This window comes from Chamaea fasciata, unplaced genomic scaffold, assembly GCF_029207755.1.
Source record: "Chamaea fasciata isolate MVZ Bird 193981 ecotype frontalis unplaced genomic scaffold, bChaFas1.0.hap1 SCAF_30, whole genome shotgun sequence".
NCBI lineage: Eukaryota > Metazoa > Chordata > Aves > Passeriformes > Sylviidae > Chamaea > Chamaea fasciata.
In genome coordinates, this window is record NW_027094115.1 from 4,354,177 (window position 1) to 4,380,616 (window position 26,440).

Consider the following 26,440-nt stretch of genomic DNA (forward strand, 5'->3'; position numbering starts at 1 on the left):
GCTGTTCCCAGGTGTGTTTGGGGAGGGAAAATGTGTCCTGAAGGGACGGAATCGTGTCCTGAAGGGAATTGTCCTGAGGGGAATCATGTCCTGAAAAGAATCGTGTCCTGTCCCAGGACTTCATTGGGAGACCCCACCAATGTAATACTCAAATTAAAAAAAAAAAAAAACAAAAACGAAAACAACAAAAAAAACCCAAAACCACAAAGAATTAAAAAATAAACTTTATTTTTTTTTAATTCTCTGTGAAATCATCTCATGCTCTGAAGTCCCATCAATTTTGGAAAGGTATATTGTGAGGAAGGAAAGTGTGTTCAAAAGGAAGCGGATTAAAAGGTTATGAAAGGTGCAGAGGACAAGAGGATGTGAATCTTTTTCAAATTGGAAAATGGGAGAATTTGGGGTGATTTTTCTTCTTCCTCACAATCTGCTTGCTGCCATTTTGCAGCTGCTGTTTGTGCCAGATGACACTACGGAGAGTTTTAAAACTCACTTTTAAATTCTCTCACTGGGACACCCCACCCCAGGATTTTTTAATTCTCTCTGTCAAATCACGCTCTGAAGCCCCACCACGCCCTGATGATGATGATGATGATGATGATAAATTAGGGTGACCTGATTTAGGGAGCACGTTCAGGAATTCTCAGCAGCACTTTCCCACCGCTGGGATCCTGGGATGCAAAATGGAACATGGAAAACACATTTACTGCGGGGCACTCCAGGACAGGCAAAAATAGATCCTGGCCCTGGAGCAGCTCATCCCTGTCCCCGCGTAAGAACAGCTGTAAAAAAGTTGTTTTGGGTGGCTGCAGCCCCAAGCAAACACACCTGAGCTCTGTCCTCATGTCTTCTGCCCGGGAAATTCCTTCAGGCTTTTTTGGCTTTTTTTTTCCCTGCTTGGAGGAGCAGCTTTTGCCTCCAATTCCAAATTCCTGCCGGGATTGTGTGGGATTCTGTCGGAAAAGATGAAAGTTTACAGGAAAGTTTCACCGACAGGAATGTTTAGCATTCATGGAACCTGAGAGTGGAATAGAGATAGGAGCAGGTTTTGATATAGAAGGATAAAAGGTGTCTAAATTAAGGATTGCTGAGCCAGTTGTTACTGGAGAACTAAGAAGGCAAAGGTTAAATCGAGCTGGATGGAGCTTTTGTGGCTGGAGCAAAGGACATGTTGACCACAGACAAAAAAAAAAAAAGATGTTTTTAGCAAGCAGAAAGAGGTCTCAAGAAAAGCAGAAGGTACTATAGACAAAGAAAACCCGTGTTTTTACCAAGTGGAAAAAAGGGCTAAGGGTTTTCCACTGCAAGAAAACAGAAAAACAACTTTAGGCCTAAACTGTACCATAATCTGGTAATGATGGTAGCGATGATAGGCTGGAGGTATCGGTAAAGGCGTGGTGTGTGGTGCTGGTTGGTTTTTATTAATTAAGATCCTCAGTAAAGAAAACTGTAGCCCTGGTTCATGCCTGAGGTGTTTCGGTTTTCTGAAATTCGTTTCCCAGGGAATTTTCTGGAAACAGGAGAAATGTTTTTGGAACTGTGACTTTGTCATTCATTCCTTTCCCTAGGAGGGACTTCTTCTTGCCGTCCCTCTGCTCTGACCAATGTGAGTGACGAGGTTTGTCTTTGTGTCACCAATCCAATTGGTCTGTGTGAAATAGTATAAAAGGGAGACACATCCCAGAAATGAAGGAGTCACTTTCAGCCCTCTGAATCTCGGAGTCTGTGTCGTTGTGGTGTAAAACAGCGTCAGTGAATTGTGACAAAGAGATAAAGTGGCTTTAGGCTCGGCCTAAGCTGTGGCTGGCAGCTTTAGGCCTGGCTCTGTCACCCAGGACTGCTGTGACACCTTCGATACAATAAACAGCATTTTGCAGAGCCGCCTGTCGTCCCAAAATCCTTCCTGGGCTCACTCTCCTGCAGGGTTTATCCTTTCTCCTCTCACCTGGGGCCGAACACTCAGCTCTGCCCTGCCAGGGCGTGACCCAGGCTCGGCCCAACTTCGCGGAAACCACTTTCCCTTCCCTAATGGCTCCTGCAGACACATCCATCAATATCTCAGCCTCCACTCTTTTATTTTTTTTTTTTTTGTCCTGAGACCTTCTAAAGGCCGGGGCCAGGCTTTTTGTGGAATTATTTATGGATCTGGTGTCAGGAGCAGCCTGTTAATCTCTGCCACTTTGCTGAGGGGAGCAGGGACCCTGTTTGCTCGGCCCCAGAGGAGGCTTAGAAGCATCCAGCCTTGCCATGCTTGGGGAAATTCTCATTAAAAGGGTGATTAATGGCACTTCTCAGCCGTTATTACTGAAATTGAAGCGGCTGAGGTTCACGTCTCAGCACAGGGTGGGATTCCTGGGGGGGTCTGTGCTGGCCAGGGGTTGGTTGGTGATGCTGGTGGGTCCTTTCCAACCCAGGATATTCCATGATCCTCGCTGTTATTGTTACTGATGTTATCTGCTCTGGTGCCTCCGTGTCGGCAGATCCGACGTGTCCCCGTCCCTGTCCCCGTCCCCGGTCACAGCCCGCTTTCCTTCCCCACATCCCATTGCCCTCTAACGGCCGGCACGGAATCTGCACAGCAAACCGGACGATTCCCGGGGTGGGAGAGGAATTCCGGAGCAATTCGGCTCCGTCGGGATGGTCGGGAATTTCCAGAACTCCCTAAAACAAAAAAAAAACCAAACCCTTCAGGGAGAAGGTTGGGTTTGGGGTGCCGAGAGAGAAAAGGTGGTGGTGGCATCACCCTCAGGTGGAGATGGAGGGAAAAGTGGGATGAAGAAGGGTGGGAAATGGGAGTGGTTGTGGATTCCCCATCCCTGGAAGTGCCCAAGGCCAGGCTGGACGCGTTGAGAGCAAACTGGGACAGTGGGAGGTGTTGGGGTTGGAATTGGATGATCCTTCAGGTCCCTTCCAACCCAAACCATCCCAGGATTCTGGGATTCTGTGAATTCAGAGGTTGAAAATAAACAGGAAAAAAAAAAGACATTTTTTTGTTTTCCCGTGCAGTGACGAGAAGGAGGAGTGGAATATTCACTCGTACCAAAAAAACCGTCCAGCAATAAATGGCTTTTTGAGGGGGCTGAGAGCAGGGAAAGGTCCAGCCCACAGCAAATTCCAGGTGATTTGGGGATTTTTTTTTTCCCCTCCTGCAGTGGAGGCGTTTGAGCAGCAGATGTCACGTTTGTACAACACAACGAGAGGTTGTAGCTACACACGGAGTAACCGCGGCTGTCCCGCGGCAGGAGGGGCTGGAAATCACAACCTGCTCTGGGGTGGGAATAAATCAGATATTAAAAACAAAATCTAAATTATAGATAAAATAGGATTTTATTCGTCTGAATTTCTACTCCTGGTCACTCTGAAGGAGGATTTTTGATCTCGCTCCTCTGCTTAGGGCTGGGAACTGGAGGAGTTCAGGTTTGAGCAGGTCAGGATTTGGTTTCCTGCAGGAAAAGGCAGCCCAGGCTCCCGGTTTGGAGCTGAATCCCAGAAGGGAATTAAGAAAAAAAAAAACCCACAATTCTCCAGCTTTGCTCCAAATCTCGTTATCCTTGGAAAATTCTGGAGTGCTCCCAAAGGTCGGAAATCGGGAAGAAATAGTTTTGGAGGAGGCAGAAAAGCTGTGATGGAACATCCTGTCCAGCCTCATTATAAATGGAATTCAGCTTTCCTGGCTGACTTGGCAGGTCTCAGACACCTGGGAATTATCTTTTATTTTTTCCTGTAAATTGGGAGTTTTAGGGCTCTGGCAATGTCAGGAATGACCCCACTTCACCCTGGGTTTCCTGATGCTTCGTGATGGGTTTTAAAGGACACAACAATTACTTCCTGTTCGGACAGAACTTTAATACAGAAATCGCTGTGAAATACATTAATTACAGCTCGTAAAAAACAACTTCTGGATTTTGACACCCCAGTCAAACCCAGGTGGAGATTCCAATCTGTTCTTGGCTCAAATAAAGCAGCAATTATCCGAAGAGGAAGGAAGCTCCATCCATCCTCATCCAACACCACCTCACTCCTCACACCGAGGACTCAAATTCCATCACATCCCTGTGTATTGCAGGGAATGGCATTCCCAACGGGGAATTTAAGGATTGTGGAGAGAATCCAGTCCCAAAAAAACCCTTCGCAGAACCATTCCCAGTGCGTCCTGCTAATTAATTATTCCATGTCCAGCTCAGACCCTGAGGACACAACTTCTCTCCCCAGGGTTGGGGTTTGTTTTTCTCCAGGACTCGCACGTGGAGGAGAAATCTTTGTGTTGCTGAGGGCAGAGGGGGCTGGAAAAATACCTAGAAACGGAGCCAAAAAAACCCAAAAAAACCCCCCAAGTTTTCAATTCCCAAACCTGCGGCAGCCCCAGTTTCTCTGGTCCCACAGGAGCAGCAGCCCCATCCCACAGTGCTGGGACTGCTCAGCAGCTTTGGTGACTTACTCCCAGTTTACACCTCAGTGCAAGTGGTGACTGCTCTGCTTCCTTTGTCACCGCCCGAGCTCCCGGCTGCCGGAAACCCCAAATCTTTCCAGGCAGCTCTTGAGGAGGACAGGGAGATGGTCTGGGATGCTTTGGCCAAAAGTGGAGGATTTGAGGTTGATAAATCGTCCCTGGAACCTTCAGGTGTCTCAGCCAGCTGTGCTGGGGCAGCCTCACACCCTGGGGTTCATGGGGGGCTTCAGAGCCTGCGGGGAGAAGGAGCAGCTCAACGCCAGCAGTTCCCGGGAATTCCCTCCCCAGGGAATTGGTATTCCCAGCCGAATTACCTGGGCTGGAGGTGGGGGTTTGCCTTTGGGAAGGGGCACAGGAGGAGCTTTTCTCTCAGGAGCCTGGAAGAAAATGAGGTTTAAATGTCACTGGGGGTGTGGGAGCAGCTGGAGAACCTCCCCAGCCACAGCCGCCCTCATCCTGCTGGGGAATCCCAGGAATTCCCAGCTGTCCCTGTGCAAGGGGGCAGCAGAATACAAATGCAAGGGCTCCAGGTCTGCTCCAGAAGACACTGAGCTATTCCCAATATTTCACTATCGATATCCAAGCTCACACGGTGGGATTTAAATGTGGTTTATATTTGATACATGGGGATATTTTATATTTTAAATTTTATACTTTTAATTTTATATTATTTTACATTTTATAATTTTTTATTTTTAAAATTTTATACTTAATATTTTAAATTTTATATTTATACTTCATATTTTTATATTTTATACTTTATACTTTACACTTTTTGCTTTCTATTTTATACTTCACATTTTATACTTTATACTTTCTATTTTATACTTCCTATTTAATATTTTAAATTTTATGCCTCATGTTTTATATTTCAAATTTTGCGTTTCACATTTTACATTGTCCTGGCCCAGTGCTGGTGCAGGCAGCACCCTGCAGTTGTGTCACCGGAGTGAAAATGGATTTCACACCCTCACAGCAGCCGGGCAGGGGGCTCAAATGCTGAGATGGTGAATATTAGAGGCTGGTATCCTCTTTTAATTAGGAATATTTCATTTATTAATGAGAAATAAAACCAATTCCTCTGGGTTCTTACTCCACCTACTGAGCTGTGCTCCCGATGCCTTGTGGAGGATTCCCTGGCTGCTGAGGAACGTTTGTGCAGTTTAGGATCGGGTGACTCCGACCCTAAAAATCCGCGCTTTGAACGGCTGGGATTTTAAATTTTCTACTTTAAATCACAGTCGGAAGCTGCAAATACGGATCGGACTCTGATGGGGATGCAGGAAGCTGCAGGGTTGTACTCACAAACTTCTGCTCCGGGTGGGAAGAGCCGGGTTTGGTGGCAGGAACGGGAGGTGGGGGACCTTTGGGCCTCAGGGCAGGCTGGAAAAAAAAAAACAGAATATAAAAGATTTCACCCCTCTGTGTGTGCATCCAAGTGTTCCTTGGGAAGGTGCAGGTATAAAATTGCTCTAAGGGGCTGGGAGGGTGCAGGAATTCTGTCTGAGAGCACACAGCCCGCTCTGGAGCTCAGGGATGTCCCTCTGGGATCAGATTGTGCCCAGGGGTCTCCAGGGGGGGTTGTGGTGTTCGCCAAGTCCAGCAGGGAAGCGGGACATTCCCAAAAATACTCACACTCGGGCGCTGGGGTTTGTTCTCCTGAGGTGGAGGCACAGGGAGAACTTTCTTATCGATCACCTGCGGGCAGATAACACAAGTGGGGTGGAGCCCTAATCTCAGCTCCTTATCTCACATCCTTATCTCAGCTCCTTATCTCACATCCTTATCTCACATCCTCATCCCCGGGTGTCCCGCGGGGACGCAGAGCTCTCCCCGTGCCGGCATTCCCAGCGCTGTGCCTTCAAAATCTGGGAATGTGCTGGGATTCCCAGCGCTGTGCCTTCAAAATCTGGGAATCTCGTGCCGGGAACCCCAGCGCTGTTCCCTCAGCATTTTGGGAATCTCGTGCCGGGATCCCCAGCGCTGTCCCCTCAGCATTTTGGGAATCTCGTGCCGGGATCCCCAGCGCTGTCCCGTCAGCATTTTGGGGATCTCGTGCTGGGATCCTCAGCGCTGTCCCCTCAGCATTTTGGGAATCTCGTGCCGGGATCCCCAGCGCTGTCCCCTCAGCATTTTGGGAATCTCGTGCCGGGATCCCCAGCGCTGTCCCCTCAGCATTTTGGGAATCTCGTGCCGGGATCCCCAGCGCTGTCCCCTCAGCATTTTGGGAATCTCGTGCCGGGATCCCCAGCGCTGTCCCCTCAGCATTTTGGGAATCTCGTGCTGGGATCCCCAGCGCTGTCCCCTCAGCATTTTGGGAATCTCGTGCTGGGATCCCCAGCGCTGTCCCCTCAGCATTTTGGGAATCTCGTGCCGGGATCCCCAGCGCTGTCCCCTCAGCATTTTGGGAATCTCGTGCCGGGATCCCCAGCGCTGTCCCCTCAGCATTTTGGGAATCTCGTGCCGGGATCCCCAGCGCTGTCCCGTCAGCATTTTGGGGATCTCGTGCTGGGATCCTCAGCGCTGTCCCCTCAGCATTTTGGGAATCTCGTGCTGGGATCCCCAGCGCTGTCCCCTCAGCATTTTGGGAATCTCGTGCCGGGATCCCCAGCGCTGTCCCCTCAGCATTTTGGGAATCTCGTGCCGGGATCCCCAGCGCTGTCCCCTCAGCATTTTGGGAATCTCGTGCCGGGATCCCCAGCGCTGTCCCCTCAGCATTTTGGGAATCTCGTGCTGGGATCCCCAGCGCTGTCCCCTCAGCATTTTGGGAATCTCGTGCCGGGATCCCCAGCGCTGTCCCCTCAGCATTTTGGGGATCCCATGGAAGTGCAGCCCCCCTGGCTGATGGTTTGAGCCCCGGGGACAGTCCCCAGCCGTCCCTGCTCTCACCTTCTGGGCAGGTGGCACCAGCACAGGCTGTTCCCTGCAGCTCTGCTCCTGATCCACGAACACCTGGTTGGTGGCTCCGGGTCCCCTCCTGGGCTGGTGGCTGTCAGAGATTTCACAGCGTGGTCAGTTTTAGGTAGAAACTGAAGGGAAAACCTCACAGCTGAAGCCCTGCTGGTGTTTTGTCCCCATGTCCTGGATTTCTTTCTTCCCTTCACTCATTTGGGATGAGAAAAGATTTATCAGAGCTCCACTTCAACTCTTCCATACCCTCCCAACTGTGGGATTTCTGGAAATCTCATGGACCATCTTCCTCCCTTCCCCGAGTGTGATTCCCGCCGTCCCCATTGCAAACCCTGCTTACAGCTCTGCAGGGATTTCCCGGCTTTGCTCTGTGGGTTTTGGGTGGACGTGGGAAGGATTTTTACCTCTTGTGGAAGCCTCGGAAGCGGGTGAGCAGCACGGCTGCAGCCGCGGTGACAGCCAGGACGGCCAGCACCCCTGCGGCCACGGCGATGCCTGGGAGGGACAGAAACAGCCTTGAACACCGGGGAAACGGCGTTTGAACATCAGGGAAACAATCCTTAAACGGCAGGGGATCATCGAGGGCAGGGACAGAAACAGGTCCTGAAACCTGGGAATCACTGAGGACAGGGAAAGAAAGAGTTCCTAAAACCTGGGAATCACTGAGGGCAGGGACAGAAAGAGTTCCTAAAACCTGGGAATCACTGAGGGCAGGGACAGAAAGAGTTCCTAAAACCTGGGAATCACTGAGGGCAGGGGCAGAAACAGTTCCTAAAACATCAGGGAAACAGTCCTGAAACATCAGGGAATCACTGAGGCAATCCTTGAATATCAGGGAACCACAGGGCAGAGACAGAAACAGTTCCTAAAACCAGAGAATCACTGAGGACAGGGAAAGAAAGAGTTCCTAAAACCTGGGAATCACTGAGGGCAGGGACAGAAACAGTTCCTAAAACACCAGGAAATCACAGAGGACAGGGACAGAAGGAGTTCCCAAGCCGTGTGTCACTTACTGGTGAGGGCTGAGGAGCTGTCACAGTTGGGGGGTGCCCAGCCCTCCTCACACTGGCACTGCAGCTCGTGGTCACACACCTGGGGACACAAAGCGGGGACACCCTCAGCTGGGGACACCAGCCACTTCAGGGCTCACCAAGTTTCTGGGTGAGGATGCTGAGGAGGTTTTTTTTTAATCTCTCAGTTTATTTGGGCTAAAATTTAGCACAAATATGAGAAGTTTGGGGTGTTGAAGGGCAGTCCTGAGAGTTAATCTATTTATCTGTAACTCTGAATGGTCAAACACGAGCAGAATTCTCTTCCCCAAACCAAAATAAACCTGAAAGAGAAGAGCTGTGATACCATGGCTCAGGGGCTGTGTCCATCTCCTGGGCAAAAATATCGATGTTACATCAGGTGAGATGTGTTTTCATAAAAATGTTTAAAGTTTCTGCCTCCCCAAATTTGACAGATTGGTATAAAGGAGTTAAACACCATCAGCAAGGAGGCCTGAGGCTGATCTGCATCATTTTCTCGGGGTTTTAAAGTGAATAACATCAAATGCTGGCGCCTTACAGCGTGGCCAGAGCACTTGGCAGAGCAGTTGGTGGATCTGAAGACATCCTCAGCCTGGACACACTCCCCGTGGCTGCACACCTGCAGGGAGAGAAAACCACAGGGATTCATTTGGAGCTTCCAGGAGAGGCGGATCACTGCTCCTCACTCCAATCCCTCATCCCTCCCTTCCAGGCAGAAATATTCAGGGGAGTGACTGGAAGCAGCAGCCAGTGATGAGGGACACCCGTGATGGAAGTAATTAAACGTTTAATTAATAATGAATGATCTCCTAACCCCTCACACCAAGCTGTGCTCCTGCTGCCACACATCTTGGTGGCAGTAATGGGAATGAGGCAGCAGCCAAGCCCGAGGAGTTGGGAATGGGCCCAATCCCTGCTCGCTTTGCTGCCGGTTTGGGATAAAAAGTTGGGGAAAAAACAGATCAGCAGAAGTTTGGGGTCCTCTCAGTCCTCCCTGTTAAAAATCTTCCTTGTACAAGACAGAATTATATTAACAAGACTGAAATAAGCGAAAACTATATCAACAGGACTGAAAACGAGGGAATTATATAAATAAGACTGAAATGAGAGAGAACTATATGAACAAGACTGAAAACAAGAGAGAATGACATAAATAAGACTGAAATGAGAGAGAACTACACGAACGAGACTGGAAGAGGGGGGAGGATAAAGGCAGAAGTTATTCAGCGCTCACCATGCCATTGCCACACTTGGTTCCGTCCAGGATCATCCCCGGGTCCACCTCCCCATTCCTGGGGAAGCTGCCCTTGCAGGAGCTGAAGGTCAGCAGGCTCCCCTCCCGGGGCATCTCCCTCCCTCCAGAGCAGTAGAGTTTCCCACACATTCTGTCCCTGGAAGGAGAACAGGAGCTGTCACCCCAAGGACACGGCCCAGAAAACCCCTCTGAGCTGGGCTGGTCTCTCCTGCAGCCTGAATTCCCAGGGAATGCTGGTTGGGGCAGCTGGGTTTGAGCAGGTGACGGGGTTCCTCAAAACCAATTCCTTCACAGAAATGAGCATTTAACTGCTTTTCCTTCACTTCTGAGCTTCAAATTCCCAAAAAATCCCTGGAGTTCCCTGCACACCCACACACTCGTCCTCCCCAGCAGCCCTGCACAGATCTCTGTGCGCACCTTTGCTCTCTCACCTCAGGATTTAAAACCACTTGCCTTAGAAATCATCCCCCACAGTTTATAGACAAAACCAGAAGGAACACGGGGCTGTGGCACTAAAATCGGGTGTTCCTGGCTTCTGTCTCCCGATTTGAGCAGGAATTTCCCCTCTTCCCAAATCCCAGCGCATTCCACCCCCCAGGGCTCACTTTTTCCTGCAGGGGAGGTGAGTGCCCTGCTCCTTCCTGCAGTACCCGAAGTACGTCCCCCTCTCGTTCATGTGGTAGCAGGAGGCTGCTCCATCCGTGGCCTCTGCGGGGGGAAAAGGCACCGGGATGAGTTTGGGAGCTCTTCCTGGGGAAAACTGGGAATATCCCACCTCCTTCCTTTGCCCAGGAAATGGCTTTTCCCAGCCGAGTGCCCGTGGCTTGCTGGAACTTCAGCCTGGAGCAGGGAAAAGCTCCAGGGAGAGCTCAGAGCCCCTGGCAGGGCCTGGAGAGGGGCTGGGGACAAGGGATGGAGGGACGGGACACAGGGAATGGCTTCCCACTGGGAAAGGGGAGATTTCGATGGGATATTGGGGAGAAATTCCTCCCTGAGAGGGTGGGGAGGGGCTGGGCTGGAATTCCCAGAGCAGCTGTGGCTGCCCCTGGATCCCTGGCAGTGCCCAAGGCCAGGCTGGAGCGCCCTGGGGCACTTGAAGATGTCACTGGATGTGATTTAAGTTCCATTTCAGCCCAAACCATTCCCCAGTTTTAGGCAATGCTGTTTCAGCAGCACCAGACGTGCCGAATTTGGCTGTTGGTTGGAAGGAGACATTTCCTCTTCCCATCTGGCCCAAACCACTTCCCCAGCTCCATCCCAGCTGCCTCAGACTCGTTCTGCAAAAGAGGAATGCGCTCCCCACTTCCCATTTCTCTGGAAGCACAGAGCACCCCGTGCTCACGAGTCACCACCACTGACAGTGGGAAATATTATTAGCATTAATTGTGCAACAAATCAGCATTAATTATGCTATGTAATTTTTATGAACGGGCTGCTCCTGAGGTACATTTGCATTTTGCGTTTCACATTTTACATTGTCCTGGCCCAGTGCTGGTGCAGGCAGCACCCTGCAGTTGTGTCACCGGAGTGAAAATGGATTTCACACCCTCACAGCAGCCGGGCAGGGGGCTCAAATGCTGAGATGGTGAATATTAGAGGCTGGGATTTTCTTTTAATTAGGATGGTTTCATTCATTAATGAGAAATAAAATCATTCCTCTGGGTTCTTACAAATACAAGAGCCAGCACATCTCTGCCATGCAGGGACCCTCACAGGCACCAAGTTACTCCTCATTTAAATCGTGTTTACACCTGAAATCCCCCTTGGCTCAAACTCCACCTACTGAGCTGTGCTCCCGATGCCTTGTGGAGGATTCCCTGGCTGCTGAGGAACGTTTGTGCAGTTTAGGATCGGGTGACTCCGACCCTAAAAATGCTTTGAGCGGCTGGGATTTTAAACGGATCTGAGGATTTGGAGATGCAGAATTCCCTTCTCTCTCCGCTGTGAGCACAGCAAGGCGATTTTCCTGCTGGCCCAGGGCACTCACCTGGCCCGAAGGTAGCTTTGCACTGGCTGTCCCGGGTGGGGCAGGTGCCCATGTAGCAATAGCCCTCCCCAAAGTTGCAGGGGTGCCCGTTGACCCTGAAGCGATCCTGGGGGCAGCTGGAGGAGCGGCCCGTGCACATCTCCGCCAGGTCACAGTCGTGCTTCACCGCCCGGCACACCGAGCCCGACTTCTTGTACTGACACGGGGGGGAGAAAACGCCACACTCAGCACCCAGCCCCTCCAAAAACCCCAGCGCAGGGGGGAAAACAGGAGGCGGGCAATCTCCTCTCGCTGCACAGGCTGTGTGAGGAGCGAGAGCCGTGTCTCACGCCGCGCTGGATGTGTCACCTCACGGGGTTTTGACTCCCGTGCCACGGCTTTTATTGCCAGGAGAAAACGGCCAGGCCAAGAAAGGGCTCGTGTCTCCTGGGTGGTGGTTTTGGGGTGGGATGGTGAGCAGGGACAGGGACTGAGGGAACGGCTGGAGCTCGGGGAGGGTCAGGCTGGAGAGCAGGGAAAGGTTGGGTTTTGGGAAAGGTTGGGATTAGGGAAAGGCTGGATTTTGGGAAAGGCTCTTCCCCCACTGGGTGCTGGCACTGCCCAGGCTGCCCAGGGAAATGGGCACGTTCCCAAATCTGCCAGAGCCCCAGGAGCCTTTGGACACCACTCCAGGGATGCCCAGGGTGGGATTTTGGGGTGTGTGTGCAGGGCCAGGAGCTGGATCAGTGATCCCACATGTCCCTTCCAGCCCAGGACATTCCATGATTCCATGACAGCGCCCTTGTCAGTGCTGTTAAACACGGGAAGGGAAGGGAAGGGAAGGAGGAGGGAAGGGAAGGGAAGGGAAGGGAAGGGAAGGGAAGGGAAGGGAAGGGAAGATGGAAGGGAAGGGAAGGGAAGGGAAGGAAGGGAAGGGAAGGGAAGGGAAGGGAAGGGAAGGGAAGGGAAGGGAAGGAAGGGAAGGGAAGGGAAGGGAAGGGAAGGGAAGGGAAGGGAAGGGAAGGAAGGGAAGAGGAAGGGAAGGGAAGGAAGGGAAGGGAAGGGATGAAGGGAAGGGAAGGGAAGGGAAGGGAAGGGAAGGGAAGGGAAGGAAGGGAAGGGAAGGGAAGGGAAGGGAAGGGAGAGGGAAGGGAAGGGAGGGAAGGGAAGGGAAGGGAAGGGAAGGGAAGCCCTCACCTGGCAGTTCTCACAGCACTCCCCGTGTGCACAGGCAGCTCCCGAGCTCAGCTTGCAGCTCTCGGCGTCGCAGCACTCGTTTGTGCACTCCTGGGACAGAGGCAGCAGTCAGGGCTGGGGACAGGGACACCAAACCTCTGGCCCTGGCTGGGATGGAAATCTGGGACCTGCCCTTGGCTTTGTTGGGAAGCACCTTCCCTAAAAGCCCCGTGGAAGGTTTGGATGTGGAAGCCCTGCAGGGAACTCGGGGTTTTGGGCTGAGCCCTGGGGGTGGCTTTGTCCCACTCTCAGTTCCTCTGTCACCCCCCTCCTGACACACCAGGGCTTCATCTTTCCCAGCACGTCCCCAGCCACCCCAGCTCAGCAGTTTGACGACCACAATTTCACAATTTCTGCTTGAGCAAGATCTGATCTCTGGGACTGACAAAGATCAGCTGATGTCCAAAGCCCTTTTTAACTTTTCCCGAGGATTCTGTCTTTGCCAGGTACCTCAGGGGTGCCACAGTCACATTCCTCCCCCTTCTCCACGAATCCGTTGCCGCAGGACGGGGGGGCCACGATGCTGCTGAGCTCTGGGATGTTGGTCAGGCACCGGGGCATGTCAGCCAGCATGAACTTCTCGAAGCTCTGCAGGCTGCAGGAGCTGAACTCCTTGGGAATCACGGAGCTGTGGCGGGGAAAACGGGAGGGTTTGTGGTTGGCACGGGCAAGGAGGAGAAACACCCTTCGAGAGAGGGTTGGAACAGGGGGCTGAGCCCACAGCTCTTGGGTGTAAACGTTTTTCGAAAGATACAAACTAGTTTTGGGTTGGGTTTTTTTTGTGGGGTTTCTGGGATTTTTATCCATTTTTTAATTTTTTTTTTTTTAGTAATTTGAATGGAATAATCTCAGTGGACAAAAAAACCACTGCTCCGGTTTGTCCCCACAACTCTTGGGTGTTAACATTTTTCTAAATATACAAAGCAGTTTTGGGTTGGGTTTTTTGTGGGGTTTCTGTCTGGGAGTATCTGACAATGGCCTGGGATTTTCACCCTTTTATAATTTTTTTTAAAAAAATAATTTAAATGGAATAATCTCACTGGATTAAAACCACTGCCCCAGTTTGTCCCCACAACTCTTGGGCGTAAACCTTTTTTTAAATATACAGGGACTAAAGTAGTTTTGGGTTGGGTTTTTGTGGGGGAATATCTGACAACGGCCTGGGATTCACATCCATTTTTTTAAAATATTTTGGTTTTTAATAATCTGAATGGAATAAACTGACTGGCCAAAACCCCCCTGGCCCAGTTTGGAAGCCGCCAGCTTGTCCAAGCGCCGTTCCCAGCCGTGTTTTCAGCCCACCTGACAGTGTCAGTCATGATGCAGATGTTGTCGCTGCACGAGCACGCCTTGGTGTCGTGGCTCATGCCCAGGTTGTGCCCCATCTCGTGGGCCATGGTGGCTGCCACTGCAATCTGGTTCCTGTTGTGGTCCTGGGGGGTCAAGGAGAGATCTCTGTTATTTCCAGCTGTGTGGGGTTTTTATCTTCTTTTTAGTCAGAGCCGGGATTAAATGCTCAGGAGATGGATTTTGTGTCTGGACTCTGATGTTTATGAATTCTTCTCCATGTTACAGTCTCACAAGCTGTGAGTTCTTGCTAACAGAGTAGAAAATGTCTCTCTCTCTAACTCTTATCCACTCCAGACCTCACAAAACTTTTCCGAGCTCGGGATTCTGAGAAAGTCTCACCAAATAAACCAGGAAATCTGATTTCCCTCCACGTTTCAAACACCTTTAAAAGGGGGTTAAAATATTTGGAAACTCCAGCAATCTTGGGAGAAATTTGACTTGCCAAAGAAATCGAAAGACCCTTTCCAAGGTCTTTTAAGCACAAATTGTCCAGTTGTGAGATGACACCTGAATTATTTTTACTTTTAACCCAATAACCAACCACCCGTGGCCCACAATGTGGATTTTTCTACCCAATTACAAAAACCCATCCAGACCCAGGAAGGAGAAGGTGAAAAAGAAGAACTTTTCTGCACCCTAAATCCCCCATCTTGCTTTTTTATATATATTCACTGTATTCTAAACCCTTAAACTCTGAGTTTTGCACCCTGTGACATCACACACTTCTATCCAAACCCCACACCCACAATCCCAGCGCAGTCACTCAATTTTGGGAGCCTTTTCCGCGGCCTCAGGTCAATGCAGTGTTTGTTTGGGGGGTCAGTGCCTGTCAGCGCAGAAAATCTAAAATTCCAGCCCAGGTGTGCTTTAGAACAAGCAGCAATAACAGAGAAAAGCAAAAACAAAAGACAATTTTCTTCAAGTGGAATTGTCCTCGTGATGCACGAGGGGCCACGTGGTGCTCAGTCCATCTGTGCGTCTATTTGGGTTATATTCGATTATTTAGTGCAATGTTTATAAAATAGACACCATGGAGGTGTGGACATCACGTGTTTGCTTTCTTCACCCCCTGCACTTCATTGAAGATAAAATCCCAGAATGGTTTGGGTTGGAGAGGACCTGAAATCCCATCCAGTTCCAGGGCAGGGACACCTTCCCCTATCCCAGGTTCCTCCAAACCTGGTCCTTGGACACTTCCAGGGCTCTGACTGGGAATTTTCACAGTCTAATAATGAACCAGAGAACTGAAAGTGCCCTAAACCCAATGTTATTCACAGAGGTTCTTCACTGGCAGAGTGAAAAAAAAAAAAAACAAAAACAAAAACACAGGAAAGCCTTTAAAAAATGAAATAAAAAATGAATCAGACCTGAATAATACCTGCAGAGTATAAATCACTGCAAATGGATTTGAGGAAGGCCAACCCAATCGTGGTGCCCTCGAAGTCCAGGCCTCTGGAAGGAAGCACAAAAAGGCACAAAGTGAGATCCAGGACGGGGCTCTGAACTCGGGGGTCTTTTCCAAACCAGGTTGGAGGTTTCACCCCCTAGCTCTGGATGGAATCTCACATCTAATAAAATATTTAATTTGAAGATCCCTGCAAATCAAAAAGGAAAAAAAAAAAAAACCACAAACAAACCCCAAAAAAACCAACACACCCCCCCCCCAAAAAAAAAAGGGAAGGGAAGGGAAGGGAAGGGAAGGGAAGGGAAGGGAAGGGAAGGGAAGGGAAGGGAAGGGAAGGGAAGGGAAGGGAAGGGAAGGGAAGGGAAGGGAAGGGAAGGGAAGGGAAGGGAAGGGAAGGGAAGGGAAGGGAAGGGAAGGGAAGGGAAGGGAAGGGAAGGGAAGGGAAGGGAAGGGAAGGGAAGGAAGGGAAGGGAAGGGAAGGGAAGGGAAGGGAAGGGAAGGGAAGGGAAGGGAAGGGAAGGGAAGGGAAGGGAAGGGAAGGGAAGGGAAGGGAAGGGAAAGGGAAGGGAAGGGAAGGGAAGGGAAGGGAAGGGAAGGGAAGGGAAGGGAAGGGAAGGGAAGGGAAGGACCCACGTGATGAGCTGGGCGTTGTCGTTGCGTTTCCTGGGGAGCAGCTCCGTCTGGCGCCATTTGGAGAAGGCGTCCAGGGTGAATCCCGCGTTCCTGCTCAGGGGACACTTGTCCCCATCCGTCCACACCTCCAGCCCCACCAGGGCCACGTGGGTGCTGATGGCTTTGTACACCTGCAGCGCACAATTAATTTATAATTAGTCAATTAAAAACTAATAAAAATGAAACAAGCCTTGTCCTGGTACTTGGGTCACTTTTCCACTCCAATATCCGCTCCAGACCTCACAAAGCCTCTCCGAGCTCGGAATTCCAAGAAAGTCTCACCAAATAAACCAGGAAATCTGATTTCCCACCACATTTCAAACACCTTTAAAATGGGGTTAAAATACTTGAGAATTCCAGCAATTTTGGAAGAAATTTGGCTTGCCAAAGACAATAAGAATCAATTTATGATTTTTGACACAATCACTCATTTGAGAAGTGATTAGAAAATATCTTGAAGTCTTGGCAGAAATAATTAAATTACGAGCATAAATAATTAAAGGAGGAGTAGAAATAATTCTCATTGAAAATCTCATGTCTGAAGGCAAAGAACAGGAGAATAAATTACCACGAAGTCGAGTTTTCATTCATTCCTACGTGTAATAATGAAAATTTATGATGTTTACAATAGAAAGAATTTATAAATCACTTGGATTTCCATGGTTTCCAATAGAAAAAAAAAATATTAAATAATTTGGATTTCAATGACTTTCAATAGAAAAAAATTTCAAAACACTTGGATTTCCCTGCCACTCGTTTGCTCTCACCGTGTTGATGTAGTTGACTATTCCAAATATCCTTTGTCTTATATTTTTAACATCTTCGTCGTATTTCTTGTACTGAAAAGGCAAACACAGCGTGTCAGGAGGAGGAGAGGGGAAAGGGGATTTATCAGGAAATAAATATCCCACAGTACATCGGTTTGCAAACCATGCCAGGTATAAAAAATCATATTTTATATAAAACCATATTTTATCTAAAAAATTATGTTTGATGTCGGATTTTATCAGATGCTGGCTTTCAATATCAGCCCTTTCCAAAATGTGAATTTCTTTGTGGGGTGGAGAGAAGGAGTTGGGCTCAATGATCCTTGTGGGTCCCTTCCAGCTCAGGATATTCCCTTCCAATTCAGGATACTCCTTTCCAGCTCAGAATTATCCCTTCCAAATCAGGATATTCCCTTCCAAATCAGGATATTCCCTTCCAATTCAGGATTTTCCCTTCCAATTCAGGATATCCCCTTCCAATTCAGGATATTCCAACAGAGACAAGCACTGCAAGGCCTTTTCTGAATTCTTGTCATCTCCAGGTAGGAATTTGACATTAAATCTCCTTTAGAAATCCCATTTCTCATCCAGGCTCAGAGTAACCTCGTAGCTCTTGTAGGAGCCCAGGGATACGAGTTGGGATACCCCGGAAAACTCCTGTGGAGCTGATCAAACACGAAATAATAAATCCAGAACTCACCAAAGCCTTGTCTGCAACGACGTAGAGCTCCAGGTACTTCCTCGCTTTCAGGTAGGATCTCATCTAAAGGAATCATTTATTTTAAATCACTTTTAAGAGCTTTTCCAATCCCAACCTCTGCAGTTTCAAAGCTGTTTATTAATTGCTGGGGGGAATTTCTTTGGCCAGGTCATTCAGAAGGGTTTAAATGATAAGAGGCAGACTGGAGATTTAAATTTTTATTCAGATATGGAAGGTAAAATAGATATTAATGGGTATTTAGGTGTTAAAGGTGCACTGGGCGCCTGTTAATCAAGGCAGGAGGGCTTAACTCGGCTGAAGCCTCAGATCTGGAAGGTTTTGCGCAGGTTTTTAAGATCTGATCCCATTTCTCTGTGTTTAAACAGCTCCTTAGTGGAGGTGCCACCAGACCCAGTGGGATTTGTGCTATTTTAGAGTTCTCCAATGGCCACAAATTCCCTTTTTTTGTGTGTGTTTTTTTTTTTTTTGCTTGTTTTTGGTTTTGTTTTTGTTTTTTGGATGGCACAGCCATGCCCTTACCTCTGGGCTGTTGCTGGATTTGAAGATGTCATTGATGGGGTCACCGGAGTCCTGCTCCCAGGAGTTGTTGACCAGCCCACAGGTTTTGATGGGCTCCTGTTTCAGGGCCTCGTATTTATAAACCACGTGCTTGTCCCCGTCCGAGGCTCCCAGGGGCTCGATGAGGAACTTCTGGCCACGGGTCTCAAAATAGCCACTAAAAAAAAATGGGTTGGAATGTGAGGTTTTGTCTCGAGGCAGCGTGCAACACTTTGGGAGCAGAAATTAATTAATGACCGAGTCAATGGGAAGGTTTGGGGGGTCTCAGCCAAAGAGAAACTGGGTTAGGAATTAATTTGATTTAAATTCTGGGGGGGGTTGTGCTGACAGAAGCGGTTGAAAAGTGGGTTTTCGTTCCCGTGGGAAATTCAAAGGTGTTTTCATCCCGATTTGAGGCAAAAAACTGAAATATTTTAAGGATCTAAGAGTCACTATTTTTCTCCCTTCTCCCTTTGTTTTCCTTTGAGAAACAAGTTTCCAAAGCCTGAATAAAAAAAGTTCCCACGACTCCTTTCCATCCTGATTCTTTCCTGTTGGGACATTTATCCCAGAATTCTGCTCTTGGGGCCCAAGGCCGTCTCACCTCAGCCCTGTGCAGGTGCTGATGCTCGCCACAGACTCGGCGTCCCCCTCCACGTGGCCTCCGTAGTAACAGTGATCCTGGTGGGAACAAAAATCCCGGGGTCAGGTTGGGGTGTCCATGGACTCCACTGCGTCCAGGGATTCCAGAAAACAAATAAAACTATCTACAAGTTACAATAAACTGCACTGCTTGAGGAAGTTTCCCATTAGGAGACGCTCAAAAGGAATTTTAAATGTTCGTGGCCACTTCCATGTTTGCTGTGGACTCACAGATGGGCGCACAGCGAATTAAAAAATCCCTTTCTGCAGCAAATCCTGCTTTGTCTGCAGGTGCACGAGTGATTTGTCAGGGCTCAGAGGAGGCGGCCGGGCTCAGGTGCCCAGAGCGTGGCTGGAAACGTGATCCGGGAGGAAATGGGGCTTTATCAGCCACAGGATCTCCCCGGGATCGGGGCAGGAATCAGCTCACGGGGCCGGGCAGGAGGAGCAAAGTCTACACGGAAAAATCGGGAAGTTGAAAGCTTTGGGATGGCCCCGGCTCCCGGCAAAAGGCTGGAATTCGACCCAGAAGTTGTTCAGCAGCCGCTGAGGTGGTGCCTTCCTGGGAGCCAAACACTGGAGCCGATTCCCAACAGGCACAAGTGACCAATCCCAACTTCCCCGTCCTTCAGAGCCACCCTAAATGGCTTCAAACCGGGATTTCAAACCTTTCCTTTCTCATTTCTCCCATCATTTCACAAATCCATGAATCTCACGTGGACCTCAAGACTGGAAGCAAGAGGGAAAAAACATCTTCCCGTGTTCTCTGTCCCTTCAGAGCCACCCTAAATGGCTTCAAACCGGGATTTCAAACCTTTCCTTTCTCATTTCTCCTATTATTTCACAAATCCATAAATCTCACGTGGACCTCAAGACTGGAAGCAAGAGGGAAAAAACATCTTCCTGTGTTCTCTGTCCCTTCAGAGCCACCCTAAATGGCGTCAAACCTGGATTTCAAACCTTTCCTTTCTCATTTCTCCCATCATTTCACAAATCCATGAATCTCACGTGGACCCCAAGACTGGAAGCAAGAGGGAAAAATTATTTTCCTGTTCAGGAAAAAAAGAAAATAGTTTTCCTGTTCCTCTATTACCTTGATGTGAGGAGTTGTTGTTATTTGTCGGCCGTCTGCAGAATAAAGAGTTTCGGAGTAATCCGCAGCCAGGAGATCCCTGCCGGGAGCCAAGCACAGCCGTTATTCCGAGGGAATTGAGGTGATGACACAGCACGCGGAGCATGTGGGGAATTCAAACAATTACTCAGGTTATTCTTAGTATCGGGGAAACTCAGGAAGCAAAAAAGCTGCGGGGAGGGGGAATTCTGCTTGTTCGTAAATCCTGACTCAGACAAAGAGGCTTTCCTAAAAGGAGAAAGCAATTAAAGCCCGGGATGACCTCATCCCCTGGAAGACCTGGATGAAAATATATAATTTTATATTGAATTTTTTTTTTCTTTTTTTTTTTTTTTTTTTTTTGGCCCTTTTTGCATCTTCCTGAAATCAGCACATCTGCAGTGACTCCTGTTTGGGCAGCTCTTCCCCTGCCACAATCCCATTTCTCTTCCAAGCACAGGATTTAGCACAACACCATTCCCCACCCCCCCCCCACTCCAAATATTTGGATTAGATTAAAGCAGTTAATTACAGCCTGTATTTAACACGAATTGATTATGGCACCACTGTATTTGCACAGCCTCTGGAAATTCACCCATGAACCCAGACCTGCTGGAGCGTGTGTTAATGCCCTGCTGGAGCCAGACTTCCAATTTCCAGGAAGATTTTATCAAGGCCAGGTTTATATTTGGTTACTCCTGGTCCAAGAGAAGTAGCGCTTAAGTAAATATCTGTATCAGTTAATCTATATATCTATTTATTTATATATCTATATACCTATTTATCTGTCTATCTATCTGTTTATTATTTATCTATCTCTCCATCTGTCTATAACACAGGGATATATCAATATAGAACCACAGAATGATTAAGGTTGGAAAACACGTGCAGGATCGTCGAGTCTGTCCCAGAATCGTGGAATGGTTTGCGTGGGAAGGGACCTCTCCCATGGAACTCTTCCGGATCCACAGGCTGGGACATCTTCCACCATCCCAACCTGGCCTTGGGCATTTCCAGGGATCCAGGAGCAGCCCCAGCTCCTCTGGGAATTCCATCCCAGCCCCTCCCCACCCTCACAGGGAGGAATTTCTTCCGAATCTCTCATTTAAACCCTCCCTCTGCTCAGTTTAAAACCATCCCCCTTGTCCTGTCCCCCCAGGCTACAGTTCTATAACCCACAGGCTCTTCCTGGCCACAGAAAACTCGTGAAATAATAGAAAACTATTGAATATGCATTGGGTTTAACAATTTAGGAAAGAAATGGGGGGGGGCAGAGGTAGCAGGAGGGGAAGTCCCTCCATCATGGAAATGTCTCACCCCGAGAACTTATTCCACATTCCCAAAACAATGACGTGATTCTTTCTCTCTTCTTTTTTCTTTTTTTTTTTTTTCCTTGCCATTGGGCTCAAATTTTCTTTCCTTTTTGGGCTCCAACTCCCGGGGTTTGGCACCCTGACCACCCTGCAGTGGCTCCCAGAGAGGAATAAGGGCAGAGCTGTGTCGTTGTAAGACACAAAACAAAAACGAGAGTCTAAATATTTCAGAAGTCAAAGAGCATAGAAAAAAAAAAAACTTCATTGTCTAATTTTTGCTACCTTTTATCAGGTGTTCTGATACAGATTTAACATGACTGGTGAATAGAAACCTCTTTAATTCCACTGGTTAAACCAGAGAAACAGCAAAACACCACCCGGAGAAAAATCGTTTTGAGGAAAGGAGAGTTGTTTGCCGAGATTGCTTTTAAGAAGAAACGTCCTTTAGAATTTTTTTCCTTGGGAAAAAATTAACAGCTGCTAGAAGGATAATTTTTTTTTTATATTTAGAAACATCAGGCCCAGAGAGCTGAGCTGAACCCACCGATTTTTTCGGAGCTGCAGCACCACTTCCTCCCCGCTGGCTCTGATCCCGTACTTCACCGCGTCGTCGTATTTGCTCTGCAAACAGATTTCAGTGTCAGAAGAAACGCTCCTGGCCTCACCAGCGGTGCTGTTGGAACCCCAGCCGCGCTCTTTTCCTCCTCTCCCCACCAAAAACAAGGATGCTGGCAGCAGCAGGATAAGCAGGAGGTCGCTGTCTTTGAGGGGGTTTTAATTAGAGGAGCAAGTTTGACTTGGCAAATTCATTTCTACCTCCGAAATCCTGCGTGCTGAGGGGATGTTTGGGGTCAGGCACTCCCAGAACGCCCTCTGGAATTGCACAGACTCGATTATTGGTTTCATTTGATCCAAATTAAAGCGTCCACAGGTTATGAAAACTCAGGTCATTAATGAATTATTAAAACCAGGTTATTAATTAAGGTTGAGTAGTATCAAAGCCCACATCTTTTCAGAGGCACAAGTTCAGAAGAGCCTCGGGTGGCCTGAGGGGTTCCTCAGCTCCTCTTCACCCAGCACCGCGTCGCTTCTCCACATTTTTTCTTTTGGAAGAGCAAATGTTTGTCCAAATTCTCCTTCCCTTGAAACCCGAGGGTGTTTTCGCTCCAGAAATCCTTCCCCATCCTCCCAGAATCACCCCCCAAGGAACGATCTCCTTTCCTACCTCTGAGCTGGTTCCTGCAGCTCTCCTGCGCACCGCGTGCAGTTTCTGCGGATAAACGATTTCATACTGCTCTGCCCCAGAGAACTTCCCTCTGCTGCTCCCTGGGGATTGAGGAAAACGCAATTTTATTTTGTGAAACACCCATTCTCATGGCTGGCCAGGTGATTCTTTCGGGTTCTTGCAGCGCCTCCTGCTCCCCTGCTTTGCCTCCATCCCGTGACCAGAAGGTTTTCCCATCCTGGGTTTTGGAGGAGCTGCCCCTCCCTGGCTGCTTCCAGGTGTCCAAACATTTCCTGCAACTCCCTTTGTGCTTCTTCCCCTGAAGAACTCTGAGCAGCTCAAGTCCCGACAGGCCAGCCCAGCCATGCCAGTGCAGCTTTTTCCCCTCTGACAAGAATTAATGGATTTGTGGAATGAGAGATCTCCAAACCTTTATCACGTGGCAGACAGGCCCAGGCTGCCCCTGCATCAGCAAACGGAACGTACACAACGCCAGGTTTAAAACAAGATTTCTGCTTTGGGAGCCTTTGGTAGGGAAATAATTGGGGCAGAACTTTAGGAGAGGGTGGTAATAAATAATTGCAATTTTTACCCCTTGAATTGGGTTGAAGGAGGGACAGCAGAAGGGCGGGGGAGGCATTTGGACACAGCCAGGTAAAAAAAATAATGGGGGATAGGCAAGAAATGAGGAAAATGCTGAAGGTACAATGAATCCAGGAGGTTCCTTAACTCCCAGAACCCTTTTTGAGTGGTCTCTCAAGGTCTGTAAAGAGCTGGGGGAAGGAAATGCAAGGCTGATGAAAGGAATTTCTTTTTGTTTTCTGCTCTGAAGCTCAGCAAATGCGGAGCAAAGTGAATTTGGGGTCTGCCCTGCAGGGGTGGGCACACCCTGGGGCTCATCCTGGCAGCTGGGGGCCAGCTTTTGGGAAAACAGGGTGGGAAAAGGGATGTGTTGGTGTCTAAAACAGCCGGTTTTAGATACCCCTGAACTCTTTAATCCCCTACAAAAAGGGAATTTCATCTGGATTGGTGAATTCTTGGGGGCCTGTATTTAAAAAATAAACTAACAATGATCAAAAAAAAAAATCCTAAACTGTCCAGAAAGTCAAAGAAACCCCACAAAAACAAAGCACCAGCGCACCTCCCATGGTAATTCCTGCCCCAGGGCCAGGTTTTTCCAGGAGAGAGGCCTCCAATTACTGTAATTTTCTCTCTGGAACAGGAGAGCACATCCTCGTGCAAATTGTCGCAGCAAAACAAACAGATCCATTCTTACACCACTGATTTATTTGATTCAAGCCTTTCCAAAAGCAATTGCCGAGCAGAGCTGGTTGTATCTTGATAAAGATGTTGATTTAGTGCTGCAGGGGGATCCTGTGTCAGCTGAGCTCTTACACCCAGCACGTGCTGGGAGCTGCTACCAGGTGTAACTTTACTACCGCCACTCACAACGGTGGTTTATGGGGGTTTTTTTAAGCAGTTAATTATCTTTATTTTCTCAAAAAAAAAGAAATAAATCTGCTGCTTTTTCACATTTCACTCCACAGGCCTCAAGTGTGTCCTCGTGTTGCAATCCCAGGAACATTTCAGGCCTCTGGGAACAGAGATCCCCACTTTTATCTCTCCACGCCCTGCGTGCAACTCCAGGCCAGGGAGTTCAAGTTAAGGCGAGGTTTAAAGGGCGGCTCAGGACTAAACTCATCCCTCCCCTGCAGTCTGATCCAGACAGAATCTCGAGGAAAACTGGTTTGGTTTTGTTTGGAATGAATCCTTACTTCGAGGGAGTTGTTTTGGTTTTTTTTTTTTTAATCAGTGCATTGTCTTTGTTGCCTTCGGGCTTTGTCTGGCGTTTTGAAGGAGGAGAAGGAATTTCTTGGGCCTCGTACAACAATTTGTAATGAGGAACAAATAATTGTGTGCTTTACCAAGGGCCTCAACCAGCAAAAAAAAAAAAAAAAAATCATTGGGGGGGATTTTATTGACAACGAAGCTGTGGTTTTGTCAAGGGGAAAAAAAGATAACACCTTAATGGTGTGCACATTTTTAGAGATTTAGTGCAAAGATACAAATTATAGATTTGTGCCTGAATGCTAACTATATGTTTAATTATGGATATAGGTCCTGTGCATGTTTGTGCGGGCCAAACCCTGAAAAGTTCCATTCCCTGATGACAGGAATTGAAAGAAATTGTGGGAGGAAAAAAAAAAAAAAAGTGGGGTCTGCTCAGGTGGAGCCACTTGAATATAACCTGAAGTATCATGCAGATAAATTCAACACTTTGAATCAGGTAGTGTTGTAATGGAATACTTTAAATCAGGCAATGTTGTGATTGAATTCATGCAGAAATCTGGTTTTTTTAATGACCGAAACGTTGATAGATTGGTGTGATTGGGTAAATTGGCCTCTCACTTGCAGGGTAAATATTGCTTCAGTGGCTCTACAAAACCAACCAGTCGTGGGTCTTTAAGAAATTTACGGCCACTTTTCAAACAACTAAACCCTGCTCTAACAACAGAGTTATAGTTGTATATAGAATATATAGTTAGAATATATAGAATATATAGTTGCTTTATAGAATATAGAATTATTTTCTGTTCAAATCCCTTTGAACAGAAAAATCCCGGATATCCCAAACTCCATTTCCCGATGGCTTTAACTCGCTCTTCCTCCCTATTATCTACCAGTTAATGATTAAAAATCCATACAGCCTTATCCATAGCAAAACCAGCTAAAGGGCTAAAACAAAACCAAAAAGCGCAGTACCTTGATGGAGGAAATGCAGGAGGAGAGCAGAAACGAGGAGGATTTTCATGCTGTGGGGCGGCCAAGGCTCCGTGGGGTGGGAATGTGGCGTTCCCAGCGTGGCCCTGCCCGGGAGCTGCTCTGAGCGAGAGGCAGCGACGGGTTCAGCTTTATTCCTGCTCCTGCAGGAGGAAGTGTTTGCTCAAGGTGTTGCACAACACCCAAGTCACAGAGAGTTACAGCGAGGGGAGTTCCTGCTGCTCGGGTCGTGCCCCAAACATCGGGATGGGGATCGGTCCTGCTTTGGGATCGCTTCCCTGAAAACATGGGAAAAGAGAATGAATTGCATCAATAAATCGATAAATCAATAAAGCAAAAAATCGACAAATCAATAAATGTGGAGATTAGAGCTGTCATTGATTTACAGAATGATCGGGCTGCTCCTAATTCCATCTATCCATGTGGCCTGGCTGATAAAAGCTGGAATAAAACCAGCAGAATGTCAAGGAATGGGAGAGCTCCCGGGAAGTTTAGGGTAAAATGGGTCAGCAGGGCTGGGGGTGAAGCTGTGCTTTAATTCTGGGTGTTTACCCCTGAATCCGCTCAGTGAATCACTGAGAGAATAAACACTGAGCAGAGCCTTTGCTGCCCTGACAGCCCTGTTAGTAATGTTTGCTCCGGGCTCGGGTGATTAAATAAAGGAGGCAGAGCAGTGAATGATCCAGGTGAGCTCTGTCCAATAATATCCCAAAATCCTCCGCCAGAAGATGACCCCACCGACTCATTTAGCTGTAATAAGGGAGTAATTAAAATTGCTCAGGCTGCTGGTGTCAACACTGAGCTGCTCTAGAGAAGGTGAACTTTTCATGGGTTAAAACTGGGGTTACAGAGAACTGGAATGAATCATCTGGGTATGAGTTAATATTCAAATATGGCAGTGTCAGCAATACAGTAATTAGGTATTCATAATTTATGGTAATTTATAAATGAGTAAATAGATCTGTATAAATCTACAGGGGAATTTTACTGCCATTGCCCTTCTCATAGAAGCATCACTAAGTAACTGCTTCTCTGTTGAAAAGTTCTGATTTTCTGAACATTTTTAAG

General features: G+C 48.2%; 1 protein-coding gene across 1 annotated transcript; it reads right to left on the reverse strand.

Annotated features, from left to right (window-relative positions):
- Window positions 1–3,825: 3,825 nt before the first annotated feature.
- On the reverse strand, window positions 3,826–25,451 carry LOC136302790 (zinc metalloproteinase-disintegrin-like NaMP). Its single transcript, XM_066206331.1, has 24 exons — window positions 25,355–25,451; window positions 22,592–22,692; window positions 21,911–21,987; window positions 20,036–20,114; window positions 18,905–18,981; window positions 18,283–18,478; window positions 17,743–17,805; window positions 17,043–17,114; window positions 16,237–16,406; window positions 15,566–15,650; window positions 14,151–14,281; window positions 13,299–13,476; window positions 12,810–12,899; window positions 11,634–11,829; window positions 10,252–10,354; window positions 9,626–9,782; window positions 8,930–9,010; window positions 8,374–8,452; window positions 7,765–7,855; window positions 7,340–7,439; window positions 6,086–6,148; window positions 5,756–5,833; window positions 4,765–4,827; window positions 3,826–4,683 (listed from the first exon to the last, which is right to left on the reverse strand). Exons 1-24 carry the CDS (start codon window positions 25,401–25,403, stop codon window positions 4,651–4,653), a joined length of 2,412 nt encoding a protein of 803 aa, XP_066062428.1. The 5' UTR covers window positions 25,404–25,451; the 3' UTR covers window positions 3,826–4,650.
- Window positions 25,452–26,440: the final 989 nt, after the last annotated feature.

Coding starts and splice junctions, on each gene's coding strand:
- LOC136302790 (XM_066206331.1), bottom strand. CDS start 25,403: ATGAAAATCCTCCTCGTTTCTGCTCTCCTCCTGCATTTCCTCCATCAA. Junction 22,693..25,354: donor CCTGCATTTCCTCCATCAAG/GTACTGCGCTTT, acceptor CTCAATCCCCAG/GGAGCAGCAGAGGGAAGTTC. Junction 17,806..18,282: donor AATCCAGCAACAGCCCAGAG/GTAAGGGCATGG, acceptor TGATTCCTTTAG/ATGAGATCCTACCTGAAAGC.